The sequence below is a fragment of the Stylophora pistillata genome, chromosome 14, assembly GCF_964205215.1.
Source record: "Stylophora pistillata chromosome 14, jaStyPist1.2, whole genome shotgun sequence".
NCBI classification, from domain to species: domain Eukaryota; kingdom Metazoa; phylum Cnidaria; class Anthozoa; order Scleractinia; family Pocilloporidae; genus Stylophora; species Stylophora pistillata.
In genome coordinates this window covers 3,513,614-3,530,200 of record NC_142532.1, presented here as the reverse complement: position 1 = coordinate 3,530,200, position 16,587 = coordinate 3,513,614, and the positions used below count along the sequence as shown (strand labels likewise).

At 38.9% G+C, this 16,587-nt stretch overlaps 3 protein-coding genes across 3 annotated transcripts in view; 1 reads left to right on the top strand and 2 right to left on the bottom strand.

Moving 5' to 3' along the window:
* LOC111330208 (uncharacterized) overlaps positions 1 to 13,867 on the bottom strand; it is a 44,034-nt gene extending 30,167 nt beyond the window's left edge. The window contains exons 1-11 of the mRNA XM_088744696.1: positions 13,492 to 13,867; positions 13,090 to 13,215; positions 10,519 to 10,640; positions 10,073 to 10,131; positions 9,036 to 9,122; positions 7,260 to 7,298; positions 6,173 to 6,260; positions 5,407 to 5,511; positions 4,105 to 4,144; positions 3,039 to 3,196; positions 2,315 to 2,426 (exon numbers count right to left, since the gene is read on the bottom strand). Of these exons, the coding sequence (XP_088600822.1) occupies positions 2,315 to 2,426; positions 3,039 to 3,196; positions 4,105 to 4,144; positions 5,407 to 5,511; positions 6,173 to 6,260; positions 7,260 to 7,298; positions 9,036 to 9,122; positions 10,073 to 10,131; positions 10,519 to 10,640; positions 13,090 to 13,215; positions 13,492 to 13,840 (1,285 nt within the window). The 5' untranslated portion in view covers positions 13,841 to 13,867. The remainder of the gene's footprint in view (positions 1 to 2,314; positions 2,427 to 3,038; positions 3,197 to 4,104; positions 4,145 to 5,406; positions 5,512 to 6,172; positions 6,261 to 7,259; positions 7,299 to 9,035; positions 9,123 to 10,072; positions 10,132 to 10,518; positions 10,641 to 13,089; positions 13,216 to 13,491) is intronic.
* LOC111330215 (N-terminal Xaa-Pro-Lys N-methyltransferase 1-B) overlaps positions 1 to 16,587 on the top strand; it is a 191,480-nt gene that overhangs the window by 161,961 nt on the left and 12,932 nt on the right. The window lies entirely within an intron of this gene.
* The window catches only part of LOC111330226 (uncharacterized), a 47,705-nt gene continuing 46,290 nt past the window's right edge, over positions 15,173 to 16,587 (bottom strand). Inside the window, exon 47 of the mRNA XM_088745685.1 lies at positions 15,173 to 15,966. Within this exon, the coding sequence (XP_088601811.1) occupies positions 15,788 to 15,966 (179 nt within the window). The 3' untranslated portion in view covers positions 15,173 to 15,787. The remainder of the gene's footprint in view (positions 15,967 to 16,587) is intronic.

Sequence of the window (16,587 nt, the reverse complement as noted above, 5' to 3'; positions counted from 1 at the left end):
ATGTGAAGGTGTAGTCTGATCATCCGGGTGAGTGTAGTCCTGAGAAGGACTGTTGTCGGTGGTAGTGACTGACGTTTCGACAACCTGTGCGGAAGTCATCATCAGAGTCAAGTGAATGATTGTTGTCAGTAGAATGTTCTTATTCCAGTTCGTGTTCTTATTCCAGTTCGCGAGATCTTTTCAGACATGCCTTTTATGTACGGTATGGTTGCTGTAGTCGTAGGGGTTGCGGTGTCATTTGTTTCGGTAGTGGTAGTGGGTCGGTGAGTGTTTCGTCGGATGAAGTCGTTGTTGTAGTTGTTCTTCGTAAAAACACGGTGAAGGTATTTGTTCTCGTCGGATAAGCTGTCTGTCGAGTCACATACTAGTTGTGCGCGTCGTGTTAGAGTTCTGATAGTTGTGGCTTTGTGTGATGTAGGGTTGTAGGATGACTCGTCTAGTAATCTGTCGGTGTGTGTCGGTTTCCTGTAAACTGTCGTTCGTAATGAGTTGTCGTTGTGGCTTACCAGGCAGTCTAGAAAAGGAAGTTTGCCATTTTCTTCGACTTCTCTGGTAAACTGTATGTCAGTGTTTTGTTCGTTAAGGTGGTTGTGGAATGCGTCAATTTCGTCGTGTCGAACGGCGGTGAATGCGTCGTCAACGTAACGTAACCAAAGCGGTATCGTTTGTCGGCAAGTCGAAAGGGCGCGTTCCTCGATGTTCTGCATCACAATTTCTGCTATAACAACAGAAACTGGAGACCCCATGGCAGTGCCGTGTAACTGTTTGTAGTGTTTACCGTTGTACTGAAAGTAGGTAGACGTTAGGCAAATGTTTAGCAAGTCCATGATGTCGTCTGTCGGTAGCGGTAGTGGGTCGGTAGATTGTCGGATTGCAGTCTCAGTGCATTGTAATGCTAATTGAAGTGGAGTACTTGTGAATAGTGATCTATACCACTACCGAAACAAACGACACCGCAACCCCTACGACTACAGCAACCATACCGTACATAAAAGGCGTGTCTGAAAAGATCTCGCGCATCTTACTACCCTTCAATATCCGCGTCGCCCACAAACCCATCACCACACTACGTCAGTTACTAACGAACTTTAAAGACAAAGACGAACCGAGGAACAGACAGGGAACGATTTATAATATCAATTGTTCCGACTGCCAAGCCTCCTACATCGGTGAGACTGGCAGAAACCTCACAACAAGACTGACTGAACACAGACGAGCGACGAGGAAAGGTGATGTCAGCAATCACATTGCTGAACACCATCGACTTACCAACCACAACATTGACTGGGACTCTGCGCAATGCCTAACCTACAGCACTGACTATTTTCAACGACTGACTCTGGAAAGCTGGTTTACTAACTTAGAACAGATGTCAACTCCCCTAAACAGATGTCAACTCCCCTAAACAGATGTCAACAACTACCCGCCCCATACAAACGACTCATTCACGACATAAACATCACAAACGACCGAAAAAGAACGACCTAACTTTACCGACAGATCGAAACAGACCAATCACGACCGACTTACGTCACTTGAGTCTTACAGCCAATAACATCACGGCAAAACCAACCGATCATTTCACACGAACTGGAATAAGAACATTCTACTGACAACAATCATTCACTTGACTCTGATGATGACTTCCGCACAGGTTGTCGAAACGTCAGTCACTACCACCGACGACAGTCCTTCTCAGGACTACACTCACCCGGACGATCAGACTACACCTTCACATGTTACCCCCGGGTTCAAACCATTTACTGCAAAGTTGAAATGGTAAATTGGCCACCGTTACGGTTATAAAAGCTGACGTTTCGAGCGTTAGCCCTTCGTCGGAGCGAATAGAGGAATGTGTGGGTTGTGTGTGCTTTTAAAGGCAGAAAATGGAGCTGCGTGATTGGTGGGATTACATATTATTAATTGCTTTAAAATCCAGTTACTTAATATTGAGTTTTGCAAGTAAAAAAAATTTGAACCGTGTCCCTACATGGAGATTACAAACTGAAACCTGACCGATCAGGTTGAGCTTTTTTATTTGGACTAAAAGTACTTTGTTTCAGTTAAAGGGAGAGAGACGGAAATTTAAACACGTGGTCTGGCAAGGGCTGTTGCCCCTACTGTCTTCACCATCACTTGACCATGATGAGATTGTCAAAACAGCAGTTACGACTACTTACATCAGTCATTTTTTCAAGACCATCATCATGCAGACAATCAGACCCAAACCCACAGTCCACCTTTCCATTTTATTTACAATAAAATAAACATCACAACAGAAAACTGCTCCATAACCATAGTACATGTACTCTACCTGGGTTTCTAGCATTGTAGCTATTGTCCAAAGCAAGTTCATACAGTTTCTTTGGTTCAAAAAGGCCAAGTTTTTCCAGCTCACGAATGGTGATCATGATAGTATCGATTGACTACAAAAATTAAAACAGGAGTTCCTTTTTACAAAATTTGAAAAGGAGAACTCAAGGTTTTCAACAACACATTCATTAGAATGTATTGACTGGGTGTTTAAGGTCATAGGGGATTTAATGCGACTTTCACTCATCCAAATTCCTTCAGTTTCTTTTGTGAAATTTATGGAAGAGATGTCCAAATGCAAGAACTAAGAAAAAAATAAAGTGTAGCGATGTGACTGAACAATTGTGTGCTGTAAGGATGCACAATATAAGATTACTTCATAGATACTGAGATTTACACGGTGAAGTTCTATCGTTCATGTCTCGGATTGGACAAATGATGCATTTTCACAGTTGTGTCTGTCAGTAAAGAAAAATCTCGGTATGTTTGAAATAAAAACATCATACCATGGGAAGTGCTTGAAGGATTTTTAATCACTTGTCCCAATGCATAAAAAAGTCACTTTTTTGTTTTCAATTTTGATGTGTCAAAACTCATGAATAAAAATTGTTCATAGACACTTTCCATGGAATAATTTTTATCTATGGAATGAACTTAATACCAAAACCAGAGAAATCACTATAGAGAGTCAACTTATTTCACCTTTTATCTGACAGTGCCCTTACCTGGCCCGACAGGATTGTGTTCCTCAGAAACAAACGTTCATTGTTTTCAGCTGTAGTTAGACCAAAGGCATTGGTTGGTTGTTTCATATATCCCAGCAGAAGGAAGGCTGTGTTCACCTCCCCTCGTGTTGAAACTGTTATCAAAAAATCCCTCAGGTCTGTTGAGTACACATAAGATTGTACTGTAAATATACAACTTTGGTTGCTATAACCCCTTGCAGTTAGAGATGCAGGGTCAAGCATTCTTGATGTGTGAAACTTCAGTTTGAAGAGTCCAGGTTTCAACCCTGCCTTCATCATAAAATATTATTTGTTTTCCGAGACTCCACCTAGAGTGTATAGACTGTTTATTATCCAACTACACTCCATAGAGTACAAATAACACCATAGATGAGTACAAATATCACACGGTATTTGTACTCCAGAGAACCGGTTAGACAAGTTTTCCTACATCGCGCAAGCGAAGAATTGGATTGAAGTTACGAAAAAAAATGGCGGACAATTTAAATCATATTTCTGATGACGAAGAGTCGGAATGGCTGGCAAATATAGATCCAAGCTTATTAGATGAATCAAATGAAGAAAACAGTCAGACAACCAGAAAATTTCTTCATTTATAGAAAATAGAACAGCAACACGAAAACGTGCCAATTCCGTTCCGCTTCGCATACTTCTGTCATGCACTCCCCGTAAATAAATATCCAAGAAATTATTTTGCCCGCACTGAAATAACAATTTGGCGTGTTGGATAATGAATAACTTACTAGACGTTTTGTTGTGTAGTATTGTTTAGTGTTTTTACTCGTTAATTGTATTTTGACTCGCCCTACGGGCTCCTCAAAATACGGAACAACTCGTAAAAATACTCAACGATACTACACAACAAAGCGTCTAATAAGATAATTATATACATGCACTGTGCTTGATAAAGTGCCTGCCCCCACAATCCCAGATGCAGGGTGTATTCAGACTAGTATGTGTAAAGACATGTAAAATTACTCGAAAATAAAATAATGATGAAATACATGGTCATGTACAAGTACATAACGTGAGTTGTTAAACTTACTTTTTTGAACAAAATCCAAGATATGGGGTGTATCTAAAAGCTTTGTACAAAAAAGATCAAATGATAGTTAGATACATCAATAAATTTACTGAATGCAGGTCTGATCTAAGAATGACACAAATTGAGATAAACTGCTTTGGAAAAACAAAGTTAAGCAATAATGAAATGGCATGCACTGTTATGAAGGGTGGACTTTTATGCATCACTCATTAAAAGCTTCAGACATACTGTAAATCCTCTTAAGAGCCCCCCTGGGGGCCTATTTATTTCAGGCACTTTGGCTTATGAGAAGGGAGGTTTATTAATTTACCCCAATGGTTCACGTGATACCAGGATACAATGGGATATGATGTACCGTACTTATTCAAAAGTTGTTCTCATTTTACATTTTTTCATTTACCAAATTGGTGAAGATTGATGAGTTGTACAATTAAATTACAGTACTTGAATAAATTCAACATACATACTGACATGGAGTGTTATTTTGAATTTAAGTTTCTTGAAGGAGAGGAGTGGGGGGGGGGGGACCTCAATAGATTTCTTCCTCTAAAAAAGGAGGCTCATTATATTAGAGGGGGGAGGCTCATTATATTAGAGGGGGGAGGCTCATTATATTAGAGGGGGGAGGCTCATTATATTAGAGGGGGAGGCTCATTATATTAGAGGGGGGAGGCTCATTATATTAGAGGGGGAGGCTCATTATATTAGAGGGGGGAGGCTCATTATACTAGAGGAGGGAGGCTCATTATATTAGAGGGGGGAGGCTCATTATATTAGAGGGGGAGGCTCATTATATTAGAGGGGGTGGCTCATTATATTAAAGGGGGAGGCTCATTATATTAGAGGGGGTGGCTCATTATATTAGAGGGGGAGGCTCATTATATTAGAGGGGGAGGCTCATTATATTAGAGGGGGGTGGCTCATTAGAGGGACGATGCTAAACAGAGGATTTACAGAATCAAAGCAACACTTTTAAAAGGTGATATTATATAGTCATGCACTATATGATAAAAAACAAGATCTATAAACATAAAGGGGGTAAGTTTCTTAAAAAAACTGTGGTACTGTGTCAGTGGGGGTAACAAGGTAATTTGGTAATATCAACAAAGTTGAAATTGTAAATTGACCACCGTAAAGAGTAAAAAAGCTGATGTTTTGAGTGTTAGCTCTTCGTCACAGCATCAAAGCCCTTCTTCACTTGCTCCGACGAGGGACTAACCCTCGAAATGTCAGCTTTTTAACTCTTTATGGTGGCCAATTCACAATTTTAACTTAGTTGATATAGATCTATACACACTGTACCGCTTTTATAACTTCAGGATGTCCATGCTTTGAAAGTGTATCCAATAGCACTAAAAACATCCTCTGGCTGGGATGCACATTATTTTCTTGCATCGTTTGAAGCGTCTATCAAAGGAAAGTTATATATTCACCCTTTAACTCTTCACACCCTCACATCAGTATGCATATTCTCCATACTGTTCTCTATACATTTCCTAAGGAGCTGACAAGGAGAATTTGTTTAACAATAAAAAGCTTATGTTGGTGATCAATTCCTTTATTCTCTCAATCTTGATGCTTAGTCCAGGGGTGATAGTCATAGGAGAAAGTACGCCTAGATCAGGGCTTGACACTAACGGTAGCCCACTAGCCTCAGACTGGTAGAAATTCAGTTTTGGCTAGTGGTTTTTAATTTCCAATAGCCAGTTTGGCAAGTAAACAAACTCAAAAAAATTAATTGTCGTAACATCTAAAAACATCTAAGATGACACTAGCGACTTGGCTAGTTAGCTGAAAAGTTAGTGTCGAGCCCTGCCTAGATGCTAATCACTCTTTGAAGTTAAAGGGTAACTCCCAGGATTTGATTGTTAATTCTCCCCTTCTAGCTGCTACACATTTCCTTGTAACTTAGTTAAAAAAGAATTTGATGTTAGATCAACATTATGACCTCTACCTGAAAAGTTTGAGTATTTTCATTATCTGTTTGCTTGATAATATATGGATACAGGGTTAAAAATCTTTCTAAAAAATATTTGGTTAATTTACATGTAGGGAGAAAATCAGTCACCTCCATTATGCCTTCCACGTCTCCAATTTCTGCATGAACCAAAAGCAGTGCAGTGTAATTGTCAGTGTCTGGCTTCAAATTATTCTCTCTGTTAAGAAAAAAAAAATGGAATTAACACAGAAATGTCTTTAATCAAACTTGAAATTGAAGCATGGGTTATAAACAATCTGTAAAACGTTAGGCTTTTTGACTTCTCAAGACTGTAATAAATTACTGTAGAAAACAGTAAGAGTCTGGTAAGAGGCTTGATATGTCTCTTGGACCATTTTGTATTGGCTACTTTTGTGAATTGTGATAAAAGACAAAATATTAAGCATGTTTGAACTGATTCTAACATCAATATCTGGCTCAAAAAAAAAATTAATGTTACTAATAAAAATATTCCTCAGAATGCAAAAAATCATGCCTAAAAGAGTTTCAGTTCAGGGAGGCAAGGGATAGGCTTGATTTCTGCCACTCTCTTGAGTCCAGTCTCTTTTGCTTCTCCTCAGGGGTTCAGGGAGGAGCATGGGCTCCAGTTCCCAAACAGCAGCTGGTAATTGAGCTTAGGCAAGAGGTGTCAAGTGGTTAACCAAGTTGCATAGCAACACACCCCTCTGGGGAAAATTTGGTATGCAGGCATAATTCAGTTCAGCTGCCTCCTCAGTTCAGAACAAACATGTACATTGTACTTCTACTACATTTTTCACTACTATTGTTGGTAATGTTGCAATCTGATTAGCCAATTTGCCATTATTGATAAGAGAACAGACAACTCTGCTTGCATCAACATGTCACACAATGCCTTCAACACTGAAAGAATTGTTTTATTCAACATTGATATAGTGGTAAAAAAACAAATCAGCAGTGGTTTAGTGTGGTCTGTGCTCTTAACAAGACTGTTCACTGTTCACCATTACATTGGTCAAAATTTGTTGCAGACTCACTCAGCTGTACCTTGTGAATCCACATCACTTTGACCACCATGATGACAAATATCATCGTTGGTAAGAGTGAAGATCAGGCTAAATTTCTGTTGATTTGTTAATCCTAATGACAACCATGCTCAAAAACAATGGATTGAGGAAATAATATTATTTGCACTTACTTCATGAGGTCAAATACACCTTTGGCACTCTCCATGTCTCTGTGGAGTAAATAATATGGCTGAACATCAACAACAGCCAAGCCTAATATCCACCTCAGATACAAATGTGCATGCCATTAAACCTTTAGTGCATGCACACTACAAAATTTAACATTTGAAGATAAATCTCAAATCTATGGGAGACCATGAAAATTGTGTTTAAAGTTCCATTGGTGAAAAACTAACAAGAAAATTTTTTCTGCAACATTCAAGATTTCCCAGAAGTTGTGAAGAAGGCAAAGTCAACTAAAAAAAAAATTTGCATTTCCATCTGATTGATCAAAGCAGACAATTCTGAAATGAAAGGCTCGCCTTACTCCAGTATTTTTCAATCAGATAACAAGAACTGCTTCACCTTACTCACAATCAGTGATAGCTAACAGTTTATATAATGCAAATGATATTGCCCCTTCAACTATCATGAGTGACCAAGACAGAATTTCTCTTAACTCATTAAATTCTCATTTCTCTTAAATCATTTTTGGGATTTTTTTAAGTTTGCTTCAAAACGTACTAGGTCCAATTACAAACTGCAGGTTAAATTGGCAAAATGTAATTGTTATAAATACTCTTTTTTTGTTAAAATCATTCATGAATGGAATGACCTGCCTGCCAGTGTTGTTGAGATAGGTAACTTAATACGTTTCAAAACAGCTCTTAAATTATACATGCATACTTCTTAGGTTTTTATCCATCTTCCACTTTATCATAAGCATACATTTTTAAATTTTATTTCTTTGGAAGTTTATTTACATAGGGTTAACCTCTTAAACTTCCTTTTTTAGGGTATTATTTGTGTCGTTTATTCTTGGATACCTTAAATAAAGTATGTATGTTGTATGTATGCATGTTAACAATATCAATAGAATTTCAGCAGACAAGTGATGAGGATGAAGAAAAACATCAATTAGGGGTTTATCAGTTGACCCACTACCAAATTCTCTATACTTCCATCATAAGAATTGAATAGCAGACAGTAAAGAGAATTACTAAAAAGTTCTGGGAAGGAAAGGGCCAATAGTCTGTACTCAACCGCTGCCTGGTTAGCTCAGGGTAGCATGCCAGACTGCTGTGCAGGAGGTCAAGGGTTCAACCGCCAGGCCGGACCAACACTCAAGGTCTTAAAATAACTGAGGAGAATGTGCTACCTTTCTATTATATCAAGAAATGGAAAGATATTCTAGTCTCCTTGGATAAGGACAAAAAACCGTTGGTCCCATCTCCTGAATCTTCTCAGTGCTTGTTAGCAGGGGACGTTAAAGAACCCACACACTTATCACAAAGAGAAGGGAACGTAGCTCCCAGTGTTGTGGACTGGCCTATTTACTGAAACTGGGGGCATCTGTTAAAATTACGTCATAAAGAATTATAAACTGCTACAAGCAGTCTGCTAAGTCCCCCACAACTGATCATATCCCAATGTTAATTTGTGTAATATAAATATTAAATTATTGTTATAAATTATTATGAAGCCACCCACCCCAGTGGGGCTTATCCCAGTTTCCTTGGCATGAAGCAACTAAAATATCACTACCCCACTCTGGATGGGATGCTAGTCCATCATAAGGTTATCCCCTCTCCCAGCATTTCAGTCTGCCCCAGTAAAATGTTTTACCCAAGAACACATCACGTTGACTTTCCAAGGTCTTGAACCCTGACCCCTTGACTTAGAGTCCAGCGCACTGATCATAAGACCACCTCGTTGCGCATACATAATGAATATGGCTATCAACGTACCTAGTGCGGCCATATGCAGTGACAAGAGCAGAATACACTTCCTCTGTAACATGCATTTTGGAATCCTTGATGTACTCTAGCATTTTACTGTGGAAAAAAAAGAAGAACAAAATGGCTTTATATCACAATGTAACTTAATTTCAAAATGCATTTTTAAAGATTCACGTATTAATCATCACAGTTGTTGCGTGAGTTTATATGGTCAGTTGTCTCACTAATCTAAGGTGCTTTCAAAAGAACGAACATATAAAGGTCAACAAAAGCACCTGTGCTTCACTTAACCCTTTACCCCTGACATCAGTATGCATATTCTCCATACTGTTCTCTATACATTTCCTAAGGTGCTGACAAGGAGAATTTGATTAACAATCGAGAACTTCTTTAGTTGGTGATCCTTTCCTTTATTCTTGTGACCTTAATGTGTGATTAAGGGATAATATTGTGAGAAAATACCTGTTAATCACTCTAAAGGAGGTGTTCAAGGGTTAAACATATTCTTGACAGAGTACAGTTGAACCTCGATTTTCCAGACTCACTGGGACTACACAAAATAGTCCAGATAATCAAGAATATCAATGTTAAGGAGGAATAAAATATTGAAGTCAATTTGTCTTAATGAAGAACATTGCCTTTACTTCACTTTCAATGCTGTAGTTTTCAAAAGAATAAGGTTACCAGTTTTGATCACGACCTATAAATATTAGTTTTTATGAAAAAACAGAAATCAGGACAATCGAGGTCCAGTTAATCAGGGTTCGACTGTAATGAAGGCTGATAGTTTCGAAAGAAACTGTTTGGGGCTGCGTCGGTGGGAGTAACGAAATAATTTGGATATATCAACAAAGTTGAAATGGTAAATTGGCCACCGTAATGATTACAAAAGCTGACGTTTCGAGCCTTAGCCCTTCGTCTAACGTTTCGAGCGTTAGCCCTTCGTCTAACGCTCGAAACGTCAGCTTTTGTAATCATTACGGTGGCCAATTTACCATTTCAACTTTGTTGATATATCCAAATTATTTCGACTGTAATGTACTCACAAGGTTCCTGCTACGTCTCCTTTTTCTGCAAATCCTTGCATAAGCAATAGCACGGTTGCCTAAAAAAAAAAAAAAACACCACCCAAAATTGTCATATTCATTCAACAACAATGCTCAACAATAATAATAATAATAATAATAATAATAATAATGTGCGTTAATTGAAGCTCCCCCTTAGGAGCTTTTCAGCCACAATGTAGACTAATTAAGAGCTTAAAAATCCCCACTGGCAGGAGGCAGACCAGTGGGCTATTTACAGAGCGCAGCCAAGGAGTTGAACTGGGGGCAACCGAGAACTAATCCAGTGAGTGGCAGGGTGGAGGACTTGAACCCAGGCCACCGGATTACAAGTCCAGCACCCTAACCACTCGGCCATGTCGCTTCCTGTTAATCTCCTGTTAACAATAATTTAAAGTAGATAGAATTTCAATACAAAAATTTTTTACCCTGTTAGGATCCACACCCTTTTGCTGCATTTCTTCAAGAACTTCAAGTGGATTGAATATGTAATCATTTTGAATGTACACAGATAACAGTGCATTGTATAATGTTTCATCTGGTTGAATGCCTATAAAATAACCAGAGACACAAAGGTAATTAAATTCATATTAAACTTTTAACTCCCAGAGCTGATTAACATCATCATAATAATAATAATAATAATAATAATAATAATAATAATAATAATAATAATGATAATAACGGCCTCCTGGTTAGCTCAATTGGTAGAGCACTGGACTGTTGTGCGGGAGGCCGAGGATTCAAGCCCCAGCCGGACCAACACTCAGGGTCTTAAAATAACTGAGGAGAATTTGCTACCTTTCTATATAATATCAAGAAATGGATAGATATTCTAGTCTTCTCGGATAAGGACGAATAAACCGTAGGCCCTGTGGATGTCCTCCCCTGGGGTGGGGTGGGATGGGTGGGTTTACTGGGCCCGCAGTAATTGGCACAAACTGTTGCGGTGTCCCTGCCTGTCGGTGAATCTAATAAATTAAATTAAATTACATGTATTTTCTTCTAATAATATTCAAATATTATCCAGATAATAGGTATTGAGAATACTCAAACTCATCAGGTAGATGCTATTTTGATCTCGCACCAAATTCTCAAAAGGGGGGAGAATTACCAATGAAACCATAATTGTGATTTCTAAAAAAAAACCAATTGTAAGACCGCCTCACTTTTCAAGGTACCATCTATATTCTACCACCCCTAATTGTCCACCCACCCCAAGTTTGTCCAAACAGAAACTATTTTTAAGTCACACTGTGATTATCCAAGGAATAATCCATTATTCCTTGCTAATGCTATGAAATCAGCATTTTGAGACAATGACTAGCCATTTCCCTCAACCGAAGTTAGGCTCAGATAAACCAACCCCGCATGGTTTTGGGTACAATGTTGTAGTCAGAAGATGGAGCATAAATGCTGGCATAGTGACTAATCTTTGATGCTAAATACAGTTCTGTGCCTTATGTAATGTCAACAGTGAGCCTGATTTTCTTGCTTGCACTTTGTTAAATCTTGAAACCCTTATTTTTCATGTAATTCATATTTCTTTCTTTTTTATTTTATTTTTTCAAACCTCCTTATTGGCCAGTGTTTTTTGTTAAGTTTGCTGGAGTTTTTCTTCATACTGCACGTTACTTTGCAGTCCTCTTGTTTATAAGCCCGTAACCTGTTTTTATACATAATCACTTTTTAAGTCAGTTTACCTACAACCACATTTGGCCCGGTTCTGTGTTTTAGAAGTATTCCAGTTATTCATGATTGCATTATATAGTAGGCATTATCAATTTAAAAACATTTTTTCTGTTTTGCTTCCTTAAATTTTTTTTTTCTGTTCGTGATTTGTTTATCTTAGTTAACTTTACGGAGGGTCGTGGGTTCAAGTCTCATCTGGGGCTCGGATTTTTTCTATTACACTAAAAATTGTTTCATCTTTACATGCTCACTTTGGAGGTTGGTTGGCTGCATCTTGATATGCCTTAATGTGACAGCGTGATGCTGTTAGTGAGTTTTCACAGGTGCTTACCAGTACTTGGCTGTGTAGTCGTGTGATGCGGTTCCAGTCGAGGCCCACAAATTGACCCTTGCTCACCATAGAGTCTCCAGTAGCTCAGTGGTTAGAGCATCCGACTAGATCATGGAGGGGCGTGGGTTCAAGTCCCATCTGGGGCTCGGGATTTTTTCTATTACACTAAAAACTGTTTCATCTTTACATGCTAACTTTACTTCTATTTATGTTTTTAGTCTCAAGCTACTACTGCTGCTGTGCAATAATTATTCAAGTTGAAAAGATAACTCTTTCACAGTTAAACACTTTAGGAATTTGATCCAGTGAAATGCTGTGTTCTGAACTGCAGTAAGTATTTTATTCTTGGCAAGTTTTACATATTGGTGATAGGAATGGGAAGAGGGAAGGGGGAGCGGAGGCTGGGGGGCTCTTGACCCTTTACAGTTTAACATCAGTATGCATATTCTCCATACTGTTCTCTATACATTTCCTAAGGTGCTAACAAGGAGAATTTGCTCAACAATCAAGAGCTTCCCTAGTTGGTGATCATTTTCTTTATTCTCGTGACCTTAATGTGTGATTCGGGGGTGATATTGTAGGGAGAATTTATAAGCCAATCACTCATGGAGGTTAAAGGTTTCAAAAGTACTATCAGTATTTTAAACTTATAAAATACACTTAACCTATAAACCCCAAAAACTAGAATCTACTTTCTCCTTGCAATATCACCCTTGAATCAAACATCGCAATATCAAGAATGAAGGAAATGATTACCAACTAAAGAAGCTCTTGAACAAATTCTCTTTATCAGCATCCTGAGAAATGTGTAGAGAATGGTATGGAGAATATGCATGCTGATGTTAGCTGTAAGGTCTTAAATGAAAAATGTCAGACATAAATCTTTGGCATTAGGCCCAAACTTTTTTGCATAGTTTTCCTGACTCTAACTGAATTTATAGGAGAGTAAAGAACAGCAATCAGTAACTGCAGTTACCTGTCTCGATAATTTTGTCCCATATGTAATGCGCCACTTCAACTCTCTTTTCGGGTCGTTCATACAATAACTGCGTTCCACAATTTCGTATCGCCTGGTAAGCTTGTAACGGTGTCAGCTTGCCCTCTAAGAATACAAAGAACGAGTTGCGTGATCTTGGAATTGCATAACACACCGCCGAAAGATGGATCACAAATAACATACACGATCATGTTTTTTGTACATTTATCCTTGAGCCGTGCGAAACTAAGAGATGAAAACATAAGGTCATGATGCATGGAAAAATTAACACTGTAAAATGTATATGTTCTCTTACCCACATTAGAGGAAACTATGACTTACAGAGGAACATCATTCACACAAGCTTCAGTAACTTCGATATGACATAAATTATGCTCTCACCTTTGAGCAGAATATTCTCAAAGGTTCTCAGTAGAATTTTCTTGACGATGATCGTTCCTAATATTCTTGTATCGCGGTCGTATCTAGTTTCCGGTGCCTTTTCATACCGGAATCGTTTTTTACCGCGCGTAGGCTGACTCTCGATCTCAGACGGTTCTTTAACAGCTTCGCCAGCAGTGGTTTCACTGCTTAGGTACCTCAAGGCGTCAAATCTGGTACTACATGCTCTTAGAATACATTCTTTGTGTAAAATTTCCGAGCTTCTTTGGTAGATCAAAGGGTTACGTATAGCGTTTGCTGCTAAAAGTCGGCATGCTTTCCCAGCCCCGAGTCGTAACAGGGCCGCCATGATGTTAGCACATGTGGAACTTGGTAACCTGGCGTCATCTCTGAAAGAAAAACTAAAGGAAATTTCTCGCCCTCATTTCTCTTTTCTTTTTTCCTCTAGTTTTTTTTTCTTCTTCTTTCTTTCTTTCTTTTTGTATTTCTGTTGGTTAATTAATTGACTTCTGGCTTATACCATGAAGATTTCTCAAAAATTAACTCTGATGGCAATTATTTTATTTATGAAAGTAGATCTGATAAACTAAATAATTTCTTTTATTTATTTCTTTAACGTTTTTTCTCAATCACATCCCTTCAGAAAAAAAAAAAAAAAAAACAAATATCACAAAAATTTCTTCAGGACTGATAGAAAATATTCTCTAAAAGAAAAACCGTCACGAGTTCAATTTAATTTATTTTACCCGGTGAGAAGACCCTTACTAATGGCACCTGGGCATTAGCGTCCCTTCGCCCGCGAGCCGGCAAAAGGTCTGCAAGGAGACTGGCGCTGAAAAACCACACCCCGGAAAACTTCTCCTCAACTCGTCCCAAGTCAACCCGCGGGCGAAGAAAACGCGTTCTGCAGCGCTAACAATGAGGCCTGATGCAGGCTATTTTCTTTCTTCCCGTATGCCCTTTACCTCTCCGTCATTACATATCTGTCAAACAAATAGCGTTTGTCAAAAGAAAAGTATCAGCGCCTTTAGTAGCATAGCATCTTGCTGGAGAAAGCACATTCCGGGATTACGCCTGTCACGATTGTGTTGAGCAACTTTTCGCGGTTCTAGCAACTTGAAGAAAACAAGTTTTGCTCTTCTGATCAATTTTTGAGCAAAAATATCGGTTTAGAAATATCAAGCATAAAAAATTCAAAGATTTCATGGAAAACTAACTCACACGGCCTGTCACTTAACGTTTCACAGCTCTATTGCGATCTTCATCTTATATCAAAACAGATAATTAGCCAACATGACGTTCGGCAAGACCATGTGAACTAAGTGTTTTGTACCTTTAGACTTAAGAGTACCTTAAATTTCGCCCAAATTTTGCGAGCAACCCTTAAAGCTAAGCTAAGTAATCCTCCTACCCAGATCCTACCGCGTAATTAACTGTAACTGAAATTTTGGAACTGCTTGGCCATGAAAGGACTAAGTACGAAACTGGACGTGATACTGTTTATGATGCTACCGCTGAACGAGGTGACTCTAATCTCTCTATCGTTATTATAATTTCTTCCCCTACTTGTTATTTGACCCTTTGACTTCTAAGATCTTAATAGTGATCCACCTTACAGTCTGCCATGAAATTCTCATGAGGTAAGTTCAGAGAATTTGGTTTTGGATCAATCAATAACCCCTAGTTTATATTTTTCTTTATTCTCATCACTTCTCTGCTGATATTGTATTGATAAAGTAGAGAGAAATTCTGTCTTGGTCATTCATGGGAGTTAAAGGGTTAAGAAGGCCTGACTTAAACTTTTTTTAGTTTGAGATTGATCCTTACGGAAATTCTTGACACTCATCGTTACTTTTGGTAAGGAGGCAGTGTGGCCGAGTGGTTAGAGTGCCGGACTTGTAATCCGCCGCTCCCGAGTTCGAGTCCCACCCTGACCACTGGATCTGTTTCACGGTAGCCCCGAGTTCAGATCCTTGGCCACGCTTATAAATAGCCAACTGGTTTGCCTCCGGCCGGTTGGGGTTGTTAATGATGTTCTTAATGATGTTATGTTCAATTTAGACCATTTGTTTCATTTGTTTTCAAGGACCACAATGGAAACTACTGGTTCAACAGTAATTGCGTAATCATATAGAAAGACTTTTTTTTATGTAAGACCTCAATCAAGAGGCAATGGATTATCAAAACATTAACACCATCATCATCGTCATCATCATCATCATCAACAATCTGCCTCATGTTCTCTCTCCTCTTGCAAACGAGATTCTGAATCAAAACTATTTACAAGTTCCTGAGATTAAATGTCAGCTATTGATAGCAAGTCCTCCTTCGGCATCTGTTTGTAATTCTTCAGTAACTGTTTTCTTTCTCGGTAATGTCTTCGTGCCAAGTTCACTTGAATCACGCGAATGTTCTCGTTAAAAGTTTCCACAAGCGCTTTCATCTCAGCCATCATTCCAAACTTCTGTCTTAGAGCTGTAGATAGCAACATTGATAATTAAAAGGTATCAATCATTTTGGGGGTAAAATGGCGTGGAAAATTCCTCTTTAAACGAGGTGCAAATCAATTACGAAAGATCGGGAAAGTAACGGCACAAAAAGACACTCTCGCAAAATAAGCAGCTCTTCCTTCTTCATTCATAAAACCCCGGCGATCCTAACCAACACAAATTCTTCATAGTTCTTTCGAAGAAATCGTCCATATCAGCTTATAGAAAGGAAAACCGGCAGCGCAGGCTCGCGCTGTGAATTAAACTGACTAAGCAGCAAATATTTCGCCGCCTGGTTAGCTCAATTGGGATAGCGCCGGACTGCTGTGCGGGAGGTCGAGAGTTCAATACCGGCCGGACCAACACTCAGGGTCTTAAAATTAACTGAGAAGAATATGCTTCCTTTCTTTAACATCAAGAATTGGTTAGATATTCTAGTCTTCTCGGATAGGGACGAATAAATGGAGGTCCCGTCTCCTGCAGGGTTAGGGGCAGGAGACGTTAATTTCCCACGCACGAGATTACTGTGTGATGGATGTCCTCCCCTGGGGTGGGTTGGGTGGGTAACAGGACCCCCGTTGATACCAGTGTTTACTACACTGAAGGG